The following is a 15,878-nucleotide window of genomic DNA, read 5'->3' on the forward strand; positions in this document are numbered from 1 at the left end:
TATATACAACAATTCAGGCAATTGCGTTCGCCTGTGCATCTTTGAAAATGCCCAAGCATTTGCTGAATTATGCTATACTGCGTTGCTACGACAGTCAACTGCTTTCGCCTGATAGGTTAGACCCTTTCACTGGCTTCTTATCTTTTTTTCTTTTATAAACTGAATTAATCAAGGAAGATCGCGTTCTCACTACACACTTACTAGTACAGTCATAAACTGGACAGCCTGAAATACGCACGGAAATTATTTTCCGGTTATCTAGCCGTAGGTAATTTTACTCAATACGTTACATCAGGGTAGTCCTTCCGTTGTTGCTTCGTGTTCGCTTAATAAAGATTACATTTAGTTCGGGCGTGATATTTTATATCAGAGGCATTTTTAAAACCCTTCTTCAATGACATGTTTTGGCTGGCTCTTGACGAGTTAGTACATCGTGAAATCTGAAGTAGTTGATGCTTGGAGCTCTGGGCTATGGGTAATAAAGAGGTGCAGACTGCGCCCATTAAGAGAGAGATAGAACTGACAGCGAGCTCGCCGTCCTTAAGCGAGCATCGTAGATTACAAGTGTAAAAAGACTGAAAAACAACACAACTCGATTTTAAGTGACATCAATACGGACCACGCTTGTCTCGAGAGGTCGAACACCGGTCGAGCGTGCTCGAGTCTTTGCATAGTCCCGAATGGCTAAGACAATGTACGAGGTCTCAGTAGGAACAGACTTCCACCTCAAAAAATAATGTAAATGGACGGTTTGTCGGCTTCTAGGAGCCTTAAATGCCGTGACGACCCGCGCGAGACAGTCATGAATTAATGAAAATAGTTGAGCCTCCCCCCCTCCTCCTCCTCCTCCTCCTTCCGTAATTATGACGTGTATAGCGCACACTTGCGACATGCCATTAATAAGGTTCAATTTATGTTAAGTGATATTTTTGTCACATTTCTGTGAGAGCTGTCTCGCCAGTTTAACCGTGGCGCAAGTCTGCAATATATGCATAAAGCCTAAGTCGGCCACTCTATTCTTCTAAACAAATGTATATAATAATGGACCGGCGTCCCTTCATACGGCCTCAACCAGTTAATAAACAGAATAGCTGGTAGCATATTCGTATTCTCATACGTCCGTACACTTTCGGTTTTTACTTTGACGGAAATCAGGATTGGAAGGAACATTCAAACGTATGGGAACTCTTGTTCGCCAATTAATTTGCTATTGTTTCTGCGGCTGTCAAACCATTGCTGTTCATTTCCAATAGTTTTTTTTTGTTAATAGCGACATCGCTTGTTTCGCGTGAACTTCACGCTTGTTCGGTCCGAAGGTGACATCAAGTTGTTCTCTTTTGCGCCCGACTGTGGCTGACGTTAGCGCCACTTACTACGAGCGTTTTTCTATTCCATCTCATACACATTCGGTAACAGATATTCCTTCATGCTTGTCTTTTGTTGCTTCGCTTCAATATCTTTAAATAGATATAGGAAATAAATTGATTGTTGATTATATCTATGAACATCAATATATAAACAAGAGCGTTTTCTGTAATATTCGTTGATAACCATACTATCTGTTGCTCTGCGAAATCCGGATCTGGCGTCGAGTCAATGGAACTATAGGGGCCTCGGTTGTAATATCGCACGGAACATACAAATAAAGAACATATCGTCTTGTAAGACTTGTTAATGAAGTGCATTATGCACAAACAGATACTGTTTTGTTGCTTCTGACCCTATTATTGACATTACCATTTACATGGACTTATAAATTATGTATTTATTTCTTTCGTTATGTGGGCTCCTTTCAAAAAAAAAATGTCCTGCTTCGGCAGACGTACAAAAATTAGGGTACGGCGTTTTTGGTCCTTCGTGATGAAAACTATCTCCGAGGGCACCGACCGTTGAGGCACGAGGCGAAGATTCAATAATCGACGCGTGAGGCCAGGAATATATGGGGGATGCACCAAAGATTGCCACTGCGACCGCATTACATGTTGGTGCAGTGCTGTCGCCAATGCAATGTGTACCCAAGCGTTCTCCTGTTAAAAGATTGCGCGTCTGATTGTCTTGCGAGTGGGCTAGGACGCTTTTGAGGCAGTGTATCCTGTCACAATGTGCAAGATCACGCCGCGATATATTCGCCAGCTTCTAAAAACCCAGTCAGCTTATGTGACCAATCATACAAATAGAATTTCGCTTTCCTTTATACTTTTTTCTTTGTTTGGCACTACCTAAATATGCCTCCTGTACTAGCAAAAATAATCGAAAGAGCTTTGAAGTCATTTACGTTGCTTCCTAGTTGTTAGGCAACGCGAGGTGGGGTAACGACGAGACGGGGTGTCTGTACGAGAAGCATTTTTGAAATAAGTATGCCTTAGCAGAAATTTCCTGAAACACGATTCTACAATGGCACAAATATCACGCCGTGGACTCCTGCAAAAAGTCTTTAATGCAGCATCTTTAAATTGTGCAAGTTGGCCTACAAAAAAACAGTCATCTCCAGTGGCCAACAAACTGAATTGCTTTTTATGAAACTTTATTCGAGAGAAGCCTACTTACGATAGGCAGCGGTTCCTTTGACGTTAAAGAACATTTCATGATCTCAATATTTGAGGACGCTGACCTATTTTCATATATATCACAGAATATCAAACCCAAAAACTCAAATTCTAGTGACTGATAAAATTTACCTAATATGATTTGTGTGAATAGAAAAAATGACATTCAATATTCGCCTAATATGTATGGCTCTATTACATACATGCAACCTATGGCATCTTTTTTGCCTCACAGCGCCCCATTTGACCAGCAAAGAAACCCTCGCCGAGTAAAAGATTACAGACTATTTGCTATGAGTTGAATTAAAAATATTTCCTTAGTAAATGCATTATTGAAATGTTACCTATTAAATTTATAAATTACCTAAAAATGAATATATTTACAAATAATATCTGCTTTGAGTTCTGTCATCTAAGGCAATGAATAGGTATTTTACGTTACACAGAATTAATAGGGTAGGTTTGGTCATCTCGAATATATATCTCCCAAGTTTCCTTATATATAAGTTAAAACTTGGCATAGCTTTCAAAGATAGTATCTTTTTATATATATATATATATGTCAAAACTTGTGAATTTATGCAGATACATCTTTAGCTTCCATACGAGCATGCGAATTTACCAATTACATATTTATGTTACAGTGTTATTTTCCGCATTTCTATTTTTATTCATTGTGTTTTTGCTGCTATGGCTCGAAATTTTTTGCCAAGCTGATCTGGTACCCCAATAAACATCTGGTGTGCCCAATAAACAGTATCTATTCGTCATTGCGATTAGGTATATCTATCCGAATGTTGGCAGCGCTAGCTTTGTTTTCCGTTTTGTACCGCAAAGTAAATGTGAGCTTATAAAAGTTATGTCGGGCTCTATAACCGGGTAGATCATTTCAAACGTGTGTACCCATTGGTATAATCTAAACATAGTGACATAGTACAATACGGAATAGTGCGATTCTTCGGACAGCGGACATATAAAGCGTTTTAGACCGGGGCGTATAAGGTTCTATGCAATGGCATTACTTTCGATGGACAGGCACATTTTGAGATGGATATCTGTGTATATATTGAGAAACAAATAAATAAAAAATCTAGCGTAGTTTTTCACTTTGTTTCCAAAAATACGCTAAATTATTTATTACGTTCGAATCCGCGCGAATAACGCGTGTATCGACTAATGCTTGTACACGTCTTCAGGCAAATCGTTGGGTTTCGTAAATACGCTAGATAAAGTTAATTTTTGCCTCTTCATTATTTATCTCGTCTTCGTAATTAGCGTTAATATGATCAAAATATTATCTTTCCGTATTCGCTAATTTTTCTAGGGTGACGCCCTAATTTATCATCTGCGTCACTCAAGGACGAGCTGGCTACCTCAATGTTTCTCGTAATCGTAGGCATGCAACTTAAAAACTTGAACCTATTTCGTTGCAGTGTCGTATCGCTGCACCAATTGCACATATAAACTTCTCAAGGCCAGGAAGATTCGTTGCCGGAAACGCAAGCAACGCGGCCAGGCGGATTTAGTTACCTTCTTCTTTGCCATAATCAACAGCTTTTTCTACAAAAGGACGAATATCTTTTTTTGACAAAACAACATATTTATATTTCATGTAAGCGAAGTGTTTTTTTTCCGTCTATTTAGCGGTTGCATCGACATGAATCATATACGCCCGCTTTATAAGTATGAGATTTCTGGAAATAAGTTTTCTTTTTCCTATTAATTTATTTAATACGCCAGTTAAATCTGTCAGAGTTTAGCTCAAAGCTTGCTCTATGCAGCTGCAGAATCAATCCCTCTATCACCCGACTGCGGACCAGTATAAGTTAGTTAATACTACTGAACTGAGCTAGAGAAGGCATGTGTTCTAAGGTACATATATCGAGCTAGTTTCAAAAAATGTAATCTCTTTTAAGAACACCTATTTGGAGCTCAACTGCGAGCGATCGTTTACAAATGTTACTGCTGTATTTTTGGAGGAATCTACGCCATGTGAACATCAGTCATTCGGTTCTATGACAATGATGGAAACAGGAATGAAATCAAATGAAGTGGAAGCCTCGTTCGGTGACGATCCTCCGCCATGAAGGCGATCCATATATGTATGACTGCGTTAACATTCAAGAATCAAATTCCTGCTTGATCACCTGCTTGATAGTCTAGTGTCTATTCACGAGGCTATAGTACCACAACGATGATAATAAAACCTGCCAAAGTTGAACGTTAATAACTTAGCTATTGAACTTGTTGCTTCGTCCGAACTGGGTCGGCACGCGGTCGTTAGCGATCATTGCCAGTAAGTAGTCTTGTCATTGGGCACAAATAATCCATTATCGTATGCGTTCGCGTAAAGGCGTGCCGACCGATTATGGGGGAAGATCTAATATCGATTGATCATTACAACAGCCGATAATGGTTTCTAACGGGTGAAGCGAACGGTAGTTTTGGCAAAACAATTTGTCTTACATTATGCGATTGTAATGAATTGATTCCTTAGCTTCGTCCGGAAGGAGGAAACAGAGCGTCGACTCAGCTATACTAACATCTGTTGCTCCTTCCACGAAATTGAATAGGTGATCATTAGGCACTTATGAATGATTTTTGTTGTGTAGTTGGCGACATTCAGGTGAAAATGTAGCTCCACCTTCGGAAATAAAAATTAGGAAAAATTAATGATTTTTTTAGACGGGTAGCTCCTCAATTAAAGTTATCTTTTTCTTTTTGTATTGTGTACGTTTCGAATGATATTGTCCTAATGTGTTTCCGCCCTATCGTCAGTTCTTCCCCTACCTCTTGCCTCCGTCAGGTCCTTCTCGATGCCGCACATTTCAGGTGTTATAGAAAAAAACTTGTTCGAGGTAATTTTACTGATACGTACACATAGTACCATATCCATGAAAAATTATTTTGCTCGTCTGAACGGTCTTGTCTTATTGGAAGCTAGTTAGTGTTATAGAAATGTATGTAGCTCAAACGGGAAACACAATTCTATGACTCAGTCAGGAGGCTGGATATGGATGCTGTTGGACCAAATTACAAAGGAGACCAATGTCTCCCCATCGTTTCTGGGGGTTTGGATTATTAATGAAGGTCGCTGTATGCCCAAATAACATGCCTGGCGTAGTAGGAGGCGTAGTTCCTCGATTTTTTATCAACACCAACAGAAATGAAACAAATAGAACATCATCTTTCTTTCAGATCCATTCATTGAAGATCGATTGAATATGTGTATCAAACTCATTAGATATGGTCTATCAATATGTGAAAAAAATATCATTTTTTAGGATATATATAAGAATTCCAGATTTTTCTTACGAGTTGTTTTTAGAACCGAATTTATTAATTTTTCAACTATTTTTTTCCATATGCTAACAGTCATTCCTATTCGAGATAAATATTTTTCATACAGATGACATCTTTAATTCGGAACATAAATCACTCATTCATCTTTAAAATAATCTTTCTTTAATCCGGAAATATCTTCCAAATTGTAACCATGCATCAAGCAATATTTAGAAGTATAGTTTATCCAAGTGTTTCTCAGATAAACTTCACACAGAAAATTCTAGTAGGGTTAAAACTTAAGGCTGATAATAGGTTGAAAGTTCCTCAACTGCAAGGACTGAACGCGACTAAAATATTCAAAAAGTGTAAAAAGAAAACATATTTAAGACAATCTCAAAAAACCCTTAGAGTATATTTGGACAATTTTTCAATAATTTTCATAGATATTTAAATCGTTTTCATCTAAAATCTATTGAGACACTTGTGGTCATCTTTTTTTCAAAAGCCGCATGAAAAATTACAATAAATAAAGTGAATCGTCGGTTGCAGGTAAGCAAAAAAATTTTCCATCCTGATCAATGTCTATACAGCATGAAAAGATTAGATAAAGGCTTATTTATTTCTCAGATCGCGAAAACGTCGCCCCGACGAATTGGTCATTTACCTCACGACAAGAAGCCCATCAAAAAATTACCCTAATATACATGGTGTATATATATATATATATAGTGCCTGAGAACGGTGCTTCAAAACGTAAGTAATATATATACATGAAAAACATTTGCTAACTTCACGTTCGTCATCCAGTTCCCATCATTATAAAGTTACTAATTTCACTTGCAATATACATCCAGCAACAGACAGACGTGTTGTAATTACTGTGTCTGGACTTTCGCGTCGTTGCAACGCCCGCCATGAGCTCTTGCATTTTTCCGTCCTTTGCATTTAATCGATTTATCTCTATTTTCTCTACTACAATGATAAAATGCAAAGTGATACCTTTTCCGTTCACTGTTCTTCCAATACAAAAGCGTTTCCTACGTATTCATAAATATATTATTTTTATTACTATCATATGACGGCTTACACAACACTTTCATTTAATTGCTTTGCAGATGTTGCCCTTGGCTAACTGTTGGCCTGCTGTTGCAGCGGGCGTAGTGGAAGGCACCAGACCCAATGACCCTCTCAGGCCGGAATCGACGTGGAACGGGTGGCCGTCATGGCAGCTACAGTTCGATGTCCAGCATCTGACGAACCATTTTCAACAATTGTCAAAGGGAATCACGTTATCATCTGTTGTTGGTTAGTAGCATCAAAATCTTTGAAGAGCTGAAGCCTTTTTACTGCTGCATTAGATCTAGACGTTTTTTACAATAATGTATAATAAAAACGTTCTTGATTTCGTCTTAACTTCCGTAGTTCTTCATCATATCTGCAATAGCAAGAGTTTTTGCTGACGGAGAATCCATAAGCCACAGTTTGTTCACCGTAATCACACAACTGTGCTTATTCTATACATTTTGTAATAAAACATGTTTCTTCAATTTTAAGGCTTACCTCTTCTTGATACTACTTTCGGTAGACTTCACTTCAACGTAAGTTAATGTATAACCTTGTAACCCCGATTATGTTGCACGTTTAGTAAAAATGCATAGTAGTCAGGCTGATCGTTATAAGACTCCCTCATCCCTTGAGAGAAACATCAAAAGATTGAATAACGTAATTAGCTTTTACAGTCTTCGAATTTAGTAAACGGTTGATGTTTCGATATCAGTAAACATAAAAAGTTTTCTGCATGAGCAACGATTGGATTTTCGACCATCAGCAAAGTGGGTCGTTTGAAATATTATTACTTCAAAGATGCGTGCTTATACTACAGAATCAGCTTTTCCATTCCAATAATCATGTACAATTCATCATTTACACAATGCGTTATATGTTTTTACGTACTGAATAAAGTCAATGTAGAGAGTCATATAAAAAATAAGGTTTGCGAGACGAATGTATCTTATAGAGAACCTCGTTCCCGGTATGCGAACCACTGTAGGGCTACCGATTTTCATAGAGTTATTTGTCATCTACGAATAGCATACAAAGTGTACGAAAGAACAGTAGACATGAGTCTTCGATGCTGCGGGCCATGTAATGATGTAAATATATAATAAATTGTTTTTGGCAATTTAATGTCGATTTGGATGATTTAGGCATGACTTGCTTGTGTTTGGGCGTAGCTGCATTTAGTGCTCTTTACGAATACATCATTGCTTCACGCCAATATCATCGAGAGGTCCGGCAGAGGACTGCAGAGAGCGTTTACGTTCGAACTCGACGCTGTAAACTCGAAACTTGCAGCAACTCCGCGGTAGAAAAGCAGCGCACAAATCTTGTCCTTTTATCTGGAAGGCACCAAATCAATGTCGACAAAATCTGGTACAGGTAAGGGATCTTCAGGCATTTCAGGCTTATCTCAACGTCAGTATAGCTTTTCCAAACTGATCCTTGATACGGAATTACTGCCGTTCGCAAGAACGGTCTTACAAAAGAAACGTCAAAACAAAAATCATAAATAGTCCGTTTCTAGCCTACTTTAACCACTATTCTTATATGTTACGTGTCCACTTATTTAATAAGACAAACCTGTAACAAGCTCCAGCAACAGAGTGTTGACCATTTTAGATCAGGACAAAGTAGATTTTTGAAAATGATAAGGCGAACTTTTCTTTATAGAAACCTACCTTTTTTGTACATCCCGTTATATATCTTGTTGTAGCTTCCACACAATTATGATTCAATAACGCCATCACATTTTTGGATTTCTTGTTTGCAGCTACCCAGAAATCTCACATCTAAAGCAATAACTATAATGGTAACACTTCCGAGTTCATAAAGACTAACATAGTCGACATTTACAATTCTCTGACGTATCTTGTTCGTCGCATTTCAGGGTGCGGTTTCACCTGCTACAGACGTTTCTGCATCTGCTGCAGGTGGTTTTGGGTTTTCTGGTGTTGGGTATTATGCTTCATTACTCAGGCTGGATCGCTGTGACGGTCTTGCTACTTTCGGGAGTCGGCCATTATCTCATCGGGGTTCTTGTCTTCAAGAGACCTCTACCAAACCTCCCGATATCGCTCGAGCATTCTCGTCAGTGGCTTGATAAGCTTATCAGGGAACATCAGGAACTCACCGCCAAGATCTCGTAGGCTAGAGACCAAGAGATTCACACCTGCACCACATTGAATTCTCGAGTCGCTCATTATTCTTTACAGTATAGCGAATTGACGAGATCAGTATATTTCTACCTAAATGCTTGTTCTTGCTGATCCCTGAGCTGCATAAGCGTTACTTTTAAAACATTTCGTAATCACCTGACAGAAGTAGTTGGTGCACAAGCACGGACGCATCGGCGGCTTCGAATACAAATTCGCCAATATCTTAGTACCAAAACCTGATAATAGATTTTGAATATTTAAAAAAATGTAAACATGAAAAGATGATACTTGTTCTTGCAGTTCTGTCTAACAATATAATATTGCTCATAACCCAATACCGCCTAGATTTTGTAATAGGAACGAGGACGTAAATGAAAGTTAGGCCATTTCCATAGAAGCTGAAGCTAGGTATAAGTCATTGCCTTAATACACTTCCTTTTTACTTTACGTTATAATAATATGTTTATAGACTTAAACTTAACTTTTTCTTGAACCGGTTAGATTCTGTAGTTCTCATGAAGGGCTACATAACTTTTGTTTTTTTTTTGCGTAGTTTAAGTTAAACCTATTATAAATGTATTTGAAAGAGTATTAGATTAGGGAGTCGTTCTAAGAAACGCTACATGTAACTGTATATAGCCACGTAATATAACCTGAAGTTTCCTCAAAACAAAATTCCTCTATATTTTATGAATCATTTAGTGTTGCCGAATTTAACATTCGGATAGGCACGAAGCCAATTGAACTTTATATACAAATACGTATATTGTCATGAATAACAAAGCTGCTACTGCTGAAGTGCAATTAGGTCTCACACAGCCCCTTATATACAGATTTGAGCTGTAGTTATCTAGTAATTATAATATTACGGTTTGTGGCCGCGATACCGAGGTATATTTCGCTGCCCAATATCTGTTTCGTTTAGAAAGCTGCCGGCTATAATCCGTGGTAGTCTGTATCAGTGTGGGGCCACTCTATTCGCGATAGTAAACGACCCACTCAGATGCAGCTTCAACTTCTTGGGAAGCCCTGGCGTTGCATGTTTGACTTTTTGTGTTACCTTCGTACTGTCCTTCGTTACCCACGAATCGTTCTTTCATGAACCCGGAATTGTAGCTACACGCTTCAACGCAGTTTCGCAGCATCCCGCCTCCCGGCGTCTCCACTGCCAAAAAAAACGGTCAAAACATTATAATATGGTAGCCGAATACCAATTCAAAGAACCTCTTATTTAGGCTAAATGTACTAAATGAAAACAATATCCAGCGCAAAAGCCTCTAGAACGAGCTGTGCTCTTCCGTCATCAAAAGACCTACCATTTTTCGTCGCGAATCATGTGCTTGACCAGCCGCTTGCATCGTAGATCTTCGACGGCTGTTCTGATGTGCCAAACATGGTTTAGCCTACAGTCTGTGACCTGCAACGATGTGAAGCAGGCGGCGTTTTCTGTTAAGACAGCGCCCAAGCCCCCGAAGAGGCATTGCATAATTCCCGGTTTTCGGATTACGGCATCCGACGTCGCCTGGCATCTAACCGGCATGGGCTAGATAAAACAGGGGACAAGCTTTACAGCCTAGGACATTCAAGGAACTCATTAAATCTAAAGCCACCTTCCTGAAGGGAGCCTCCGACGCTAACACCGGATAGCACGCGTCAGTTTTCCTTAATCTCGGTAGTGCCGTTTGCAGATTTCACACCAGGCCAACGCCTCTCGAACTCGCTCCACGTCGTAAGCCTGACTCTGAGAAAAATGTTTTAACGTGTTAGGACGCCTTTCGGATGTCGATATGCCTCATCAGCTAAACGGCATAAGATGGCACCTGGGACGATGGAACGTGGCCCCGCGTTGCCTCTCGTTCGATCCGCTAAATCCTTTTGACTACGTATGCTGGGATGTGAGCCACTCCCTCCTATTCGGCGATTATCTTGTACAGACAAAAATCATTCCTTTGCATCCATATTGAGGAGTCGCTTCGTATCAGTGGCACGGTCAGACGCGACAAAGGGTCCGTTTTTTATTGTCAACGTTGTAACTCCCAAAGAGTAGGCAGCGTAAGGGTCAGCCTACCCCTTCAGGTAGTGCAATGCTGTCAGTCACGACTAGAAGTGTCGCCCATACAGATACGGTCGGAATTTGTCAACGCCACATACGATACCTAAGCTTTCGGCCGTGGAAGAGTGGCATTGAGTTTCGGTCTAGTCAAATGGCGATCAGCCTATGCGACAACTGCTCAGGCTGCCCTTTGATTTAAAGCAGTACGATACCTAGCCTGTCGGTAGTCCGTTTGTAACCCTATTTCCAAACCCAACCGAAAATGCCACGAAATAGGCTCCTTTACGATCCTGGACTACAACAGCCGATAGGTCTAGTTATGATCGGCATTCCTGTTTTGCGCCTTCACCACGGGCTCGTGATTTACGCAAAAACCCGCATCAACCGCAGGTAACAGAAAGTTATGTCCAGGAATTCCCTAGGCCACTTGAAGGTTCTTATCTCGTTCATAAGACTTTTCCGAAATCTAAAGAAGTTCCGACGGCCATAATATTATGGTCTTGTCGCAGAAGTGCGTTTCTATGTCTTCAAACGCAGGCCGGCGAAGCCGATAATCGCCAGTATTTTGTGCAGATGGATTACGTGAGTGTCGAGATCAAATGGGTAGCTTATGATACATTGTCGAGATAGATGAATGTCAACAAATTAGACTTCGGTAGTTTTGTGAACAGAAGTTCTTAGTTTTGATTTTCGCCACCCAAATCGTTCGTTCGTAAGGCGGTCGTATTTGCGCTCGTCGAGCTTTACCTTAAAGTTGTTGTTGACGCATTGCACTTTGCTAGCCGCTTTTCAGGATGTATGATACGCGCACTAAGTCTTTACGCTGATCGTGCAACCCAGTGGAGAAATGATCGACCTGAGGAAAGTCATCACCGTCATCTTCAAACTTGACCGTTTCTCAACATTATTAACGGAAAATAAGGCCCAAGTTGAAGACCGAGAAATGTCGATATGAGATCGGCGACGAAATCTCCACAAAACGTTCGTTTGCCTCGTCCACTGTCGTGTCTGACAGGGTTGATGTGGTCAGCGATTGCTATCGGAATCATTGGGATTGCAACTATTAGAAAATGAAAAACATACAACTGGGTCGCCAGTTTACAAAATGAGGGTCACCATTTTTACAATTGTATCCGAATTCTGCAATGATTTTGTCTCATCGATTCGAAACAGACACATCGATGGCTTAGCTGTTTTGTCGTGACACGCCGTGGCATCAAACATCAATACAAAAGCCTCAAACGTGATAAATTCTGTGTAAGAAGAAGCATTAAAAAGTTAAAAACAAGGAGGACTTAATTCAAATGAATTTAATTCTCATGGAGTCAAACAAAGATGCATACGTTTAAACTTTTAATAGCCACTGTTACTATGATTACACACAAACACACACGCTCACATACATAAACAGTTGTGGTGATTACCACTACTGTAATTATTATGTATACATAATAAACATACCTATGTAAGCAAAGCTGTATAGCATTGTTGAGCGTCTTCCTTTTATACAAATTTTCGCGTATACATGCCGTTTAACTGCCTAAAAGTTCAATAATATTAAACTTTAAAATATTAATAAAGGTTCCTCGCCTTTTCCGGACCACACTCGTGCAACTTTCCGTTAGAATCCGCTGTGTTTACATAAAAAAAAAAAAACGTTATAACTCTTTTTGCTTGCAAGTGAATCGTACGATTTCGATGAATGCTTTTGGCAGAAGAAAAGTACACTTTTATAGTTTCCTTTAAATGTTTTCTTCCGAGGTATCCGCTTGTGGATGATGAGAAAGACAATTTTAGAGAAAGACGGCCGTCAATCAGACTGTAGCTTCGATACTTTTCCCTATCATCTTTACTTAGTGGAATCCATTCATACTTAGTTGGCTTTCCCTACGTGATTATGTCACATCGACTTATTATAGCTGCTTTTACAATAACAGATATGTGCACAGAATTACCACACGAGACAGATCAAAGTGTCTATAAAATGATACAACAGAGTATGTGGTGCCAAGCGGCAAAAGTCAATCCAGACCTATTAGGACTCCTGTTCTAAGGAAGTCACGACCCGTGTGCAGTGAGACTAGGTTTCATACAATACTGAATGCTCTAATAAGCCTTCTTCACGATAAGGCCGGCCGCAGCCGCAAAAATGGTCAGGACCGCCTTGCAAGAGTTCAGGTGGAAGGTTTTACAGCATTCTTGTACTTTCCTCCCGCGCTAGGTTTTATAGGTTGTTGCCGCGATAGTGCTAGCCGTCAAGCAGCGTTGTCTAACTGTCGCACCCATAAAATTTGCATTTTTCTATGTGCTTTAATCAACTATTTTAGCTAATTCTAAATACCTAATACGGTGTTTGCCTCGTTGATTGATACGGAAAAAAATGAGGCATTTTTTTTTATGTTAGGCTTGGACATTTGTAGGATTCTTTAGCAGCTAGAGGAACAGTGGCTTTGGAAAGAAGAGTTGGGCACTGCTAGCCAGAAGGCCAAACGCGACAAACGTCTATCTGCACTGAAACTTCCAAACTTTTTATCTACCATTCCTTTGCTTATTCTTTATTATACGTGTTAGTGGAGAGATTTAAGCAATAAATAAGAATCAATTTTTGGGAATAAAATTGTTTACAGGCCAGCCTATTGGCCAACCCGTCCTATAGACCGGAAAGTCCTCCCTTTCCCCCCCATTTTTCCCCTATATTTGCAGTCACAGGTCGCAATGCTCCTTGCAACCAGTTAGCGGTTGGAGGGGCGGACGCGCCTGAAATTTCGAATGGCAGTGGAGTCAACAGGTGGGTGGGTTGGAAACCTACGGATGTTTGTCTTATATGTTGGTCTGTGGTAATAGATAAAATTAAGCGCCTGTTAATTAAAAAACAGCGATATTTGTTTACCGATTTGTCTCGCAACCAATGGCAGTTTCTTAGTCAAAGTTTATTAGCACATAAATCGCTAATAGGGTACATACTTAGGTTAGGAAAGTTTGTATGTTAGCCATTTCCTTGACATATCTATTGGTAAACTCTTTAAAGCTCTACTATTGATATTAAGCTTTGTCTTTCAACAGAGTACTAATAAAAGATCAGCAACCGATACTCTGCACAAAACGAAAACCTTGTATTCAGTAATAGAAGCTGAATAAAAAAAACTATAATGAAATTTTACTTCGAATCTTTCGTTTATTATTAGCTATAAAGAAAATGACCAGCGCGCTTTGGCTAGTTTGGTTGTATAATATAGAAGAGACATGAAGTGACTTCATGGGATTAAGGGAGAGGACTTGCTGCTTTCGGACGTTTTCCTACATCAGTGAAACGGAAAAAATATTGTTAAAAAGTGTAATTATATATATATATATATATAAACTAATTAACCTAAAAAAACAAAGAACAAGGCAATGTGGATATGAAAAGCTAGTTGAAAAAAATAACGATGAAGTAGGCCAGTAAATAAAACGGATTCTTTTTTTCGGTAGGCTTAGCCATGCCGCGTGCGACAATCGGTGACTCAGTCGCTGAGTCAATGTCCTTCTATAAAATGTTTTGGTGCAAGCTATGATGCGAGTCATATGTATCGCGCATCTTTTTTTGGCTTTAATTTTTACCCACATTGCCTGATCCCTTTGAAGGTTCACGTATAACTATCGATCAGTTTTTTAGCGTCTGAGTCAAGCAAGTATAACATGTTGAAGATCTATTAAGCAGTAATAAATCATAAATAAGTAACAATGTAAGACATAGGCTCTAAAATTCTGACCTGATAGTTTGCTTCGTTTCATTAAAGGTATCGGGCAACTTCTCTCCGAAAGTCTCTGGCAAAATAAACGATAAGCACATGGCGACAGCGCACATGCCGATTGTTAGACAGATTGGCACCCAGCTTGCAGTTATTAGTCCCTAAAAATGAAGGCGCAAAAATTTTAAATAGCTTAGAAAATGGCCTATAATATCAATTCGTTTTAAAGCACATTTGCCTTAGCGAAGCCATATGAAAGAGCTGCAGCTCTAGTACGTAGGAAAAACATATTCGCAAAAATTTAATTATAGCAGATAAGAAAAAGGGCCGAAAAAGTCTCAGCGTTATTCGTTTCTATACGGCGATATAGTTTTCCCTCGAAACGTACCGGATAAATCTGGATTATTATAGGAAATATTCACCAAGATATCGATTTATAGTATTTGTACACCAGTTTATAGCATCGTCCAAGCAAACGTTTGCAATTATTGCCCCATAGACGGCAGGCGTACTCGAATTTAAGGCTAAACGCAGATGTCTAAAACAAGTCTATCTAAAAATGCCTGTTTCCATTCAATTTGGGGTTTTTCGCGACTGTCTAGTTGTATTTTGGATGACTAATTGGAGATTTTTGCTGCTGCTACTGCTGCTGCTCGCTTCCGGCTAATTCTCGAATAAAAAGGATCACAATCTACTTAGTATTCCATATATGGCTTTACTTAATTAACCGAATAACATCAAATGTACTTCGGTTAGCGTTACGTACAATTTGCTTAAGGAATGGCGCCGCCATAGCGCCAATTCTCGATGACATCGCGGACGTCCCCAAAGCCAAAGAGCGAACCTTTGTCGGGAAGCACTCAGATATGTGTACAAGTAGGCAGTTGTATAAAAGCATCGATGACATCTTGCCCAAATTTGCTAGTACCATACAAACGGTCACGTTATCTGCAACAACGCTCTCGAAAAAAGTAAATCTTGCCAGCCCCATGTATATATCATTAAGATTTATGTCTTCAGAGCTTTATTTAATTTGTCGTAGTATATA

The 15,878-nt window shown here is 39.4% G+C and overlaps 2 protein-coding genes and 1 long non-coding RNA gene across 5 annotated transcripts in view; 1 reads left to right on the forward strand and 2 right to left on the reverse strand.

Moving 5' to 3' along the window:
- Positions 1-12,584, forward strand: part of LOC111243451 (uncharacterized) — a 16,046-nt gene extending 3,462 nt beyond the window's left edge. The window contains exons 1-4 of one of the 2 annotated variants that reach the window (XM_086976979.1): positions 6,459-6,584; positions 6,947-7,136; positions 8,039-8,270; positions 8,779-12,584. In XM_086976979.1, coding sequence (XP_086833105.1) covers positions 6,947-7,136; positions 8,039-8,270; positions 8,779-9,037 — 681 coding nt within the window. In that variant the 5' untranslated portion in view covers positions 6,459-6,584 and the 3' untranslated portion in view covers positions 9,038-12,584. Of the gene's footprint in view, positions 1-6,458; positions 6,585-6,946; positions 7,137-8,038; positions 8,271-8,778 lie in introns of those variants that run through there. The other variant, XM_022789032.2, reaches the window with a different exon arrangement.
- On the reverse strand, positions 6,223-10,586 carry LOC147759033 (uncharacterized). 2 transcript variants are annotated; one of them, XR_015318748.1, is made up of 3 exons: positions 10,363-10,586; positions 10,107-10,211; positions 6,223-9,060 (listed from the first exon to the last, which is right to left on the reverse strand). It is a non-coding gene; the product is annotated as an uncharacterized LOC147759033 (long non-coding RNA). The 2 variants fall into 2 exon arrangements; XR_015318747.1 differs by having other exon boundaries at positions 6,223-10,211.
- Positions 12,585-14,249: 1,665 nt separating the features above from the next.
- LOC111243449 (organic cation transporter protein-like) overlaps positions 14,250-15,878 on the reverse strand; it is a 25,082-nt gene continuing 23,453 nt past the window's right edge. Inside the window, exons 7-9 of the mRNA XM_022789023.2 lie at positions 15,597-15,778; positions 14,852-14,991; positions 14,250-14,396 (exon numbers count right to left, since the gene is read on the reverse strand). Of these exons, the coding sequence (XP_022644758.1) occupies positions 14,354-14,396; positions 14,852-14,991; positions 15,597-15,778 (365 nt within the window). The 3' untranslated portion in view covers positions 14,250-14,353. The remainder of the gene's footprint in view (positions 14,397-14,851; positions 14,992-15,596; positions 15,779-15,878) is intronic.

The sequence above is a fragment of the Varroa destructor genome, unplaced genomic scaffold, assembly GCF_002443255.2.
Source record: "Varroa destructor unplaced genomic scaffold, Vdes_3.0 BEIS01000001.1, whole genome shotgun sequence".
NCBI lineage: Eukaryota > Metazoa > Arthropoda > Arachnida > Mesostigmata > Varroidae > Varroa > Varroa destructor.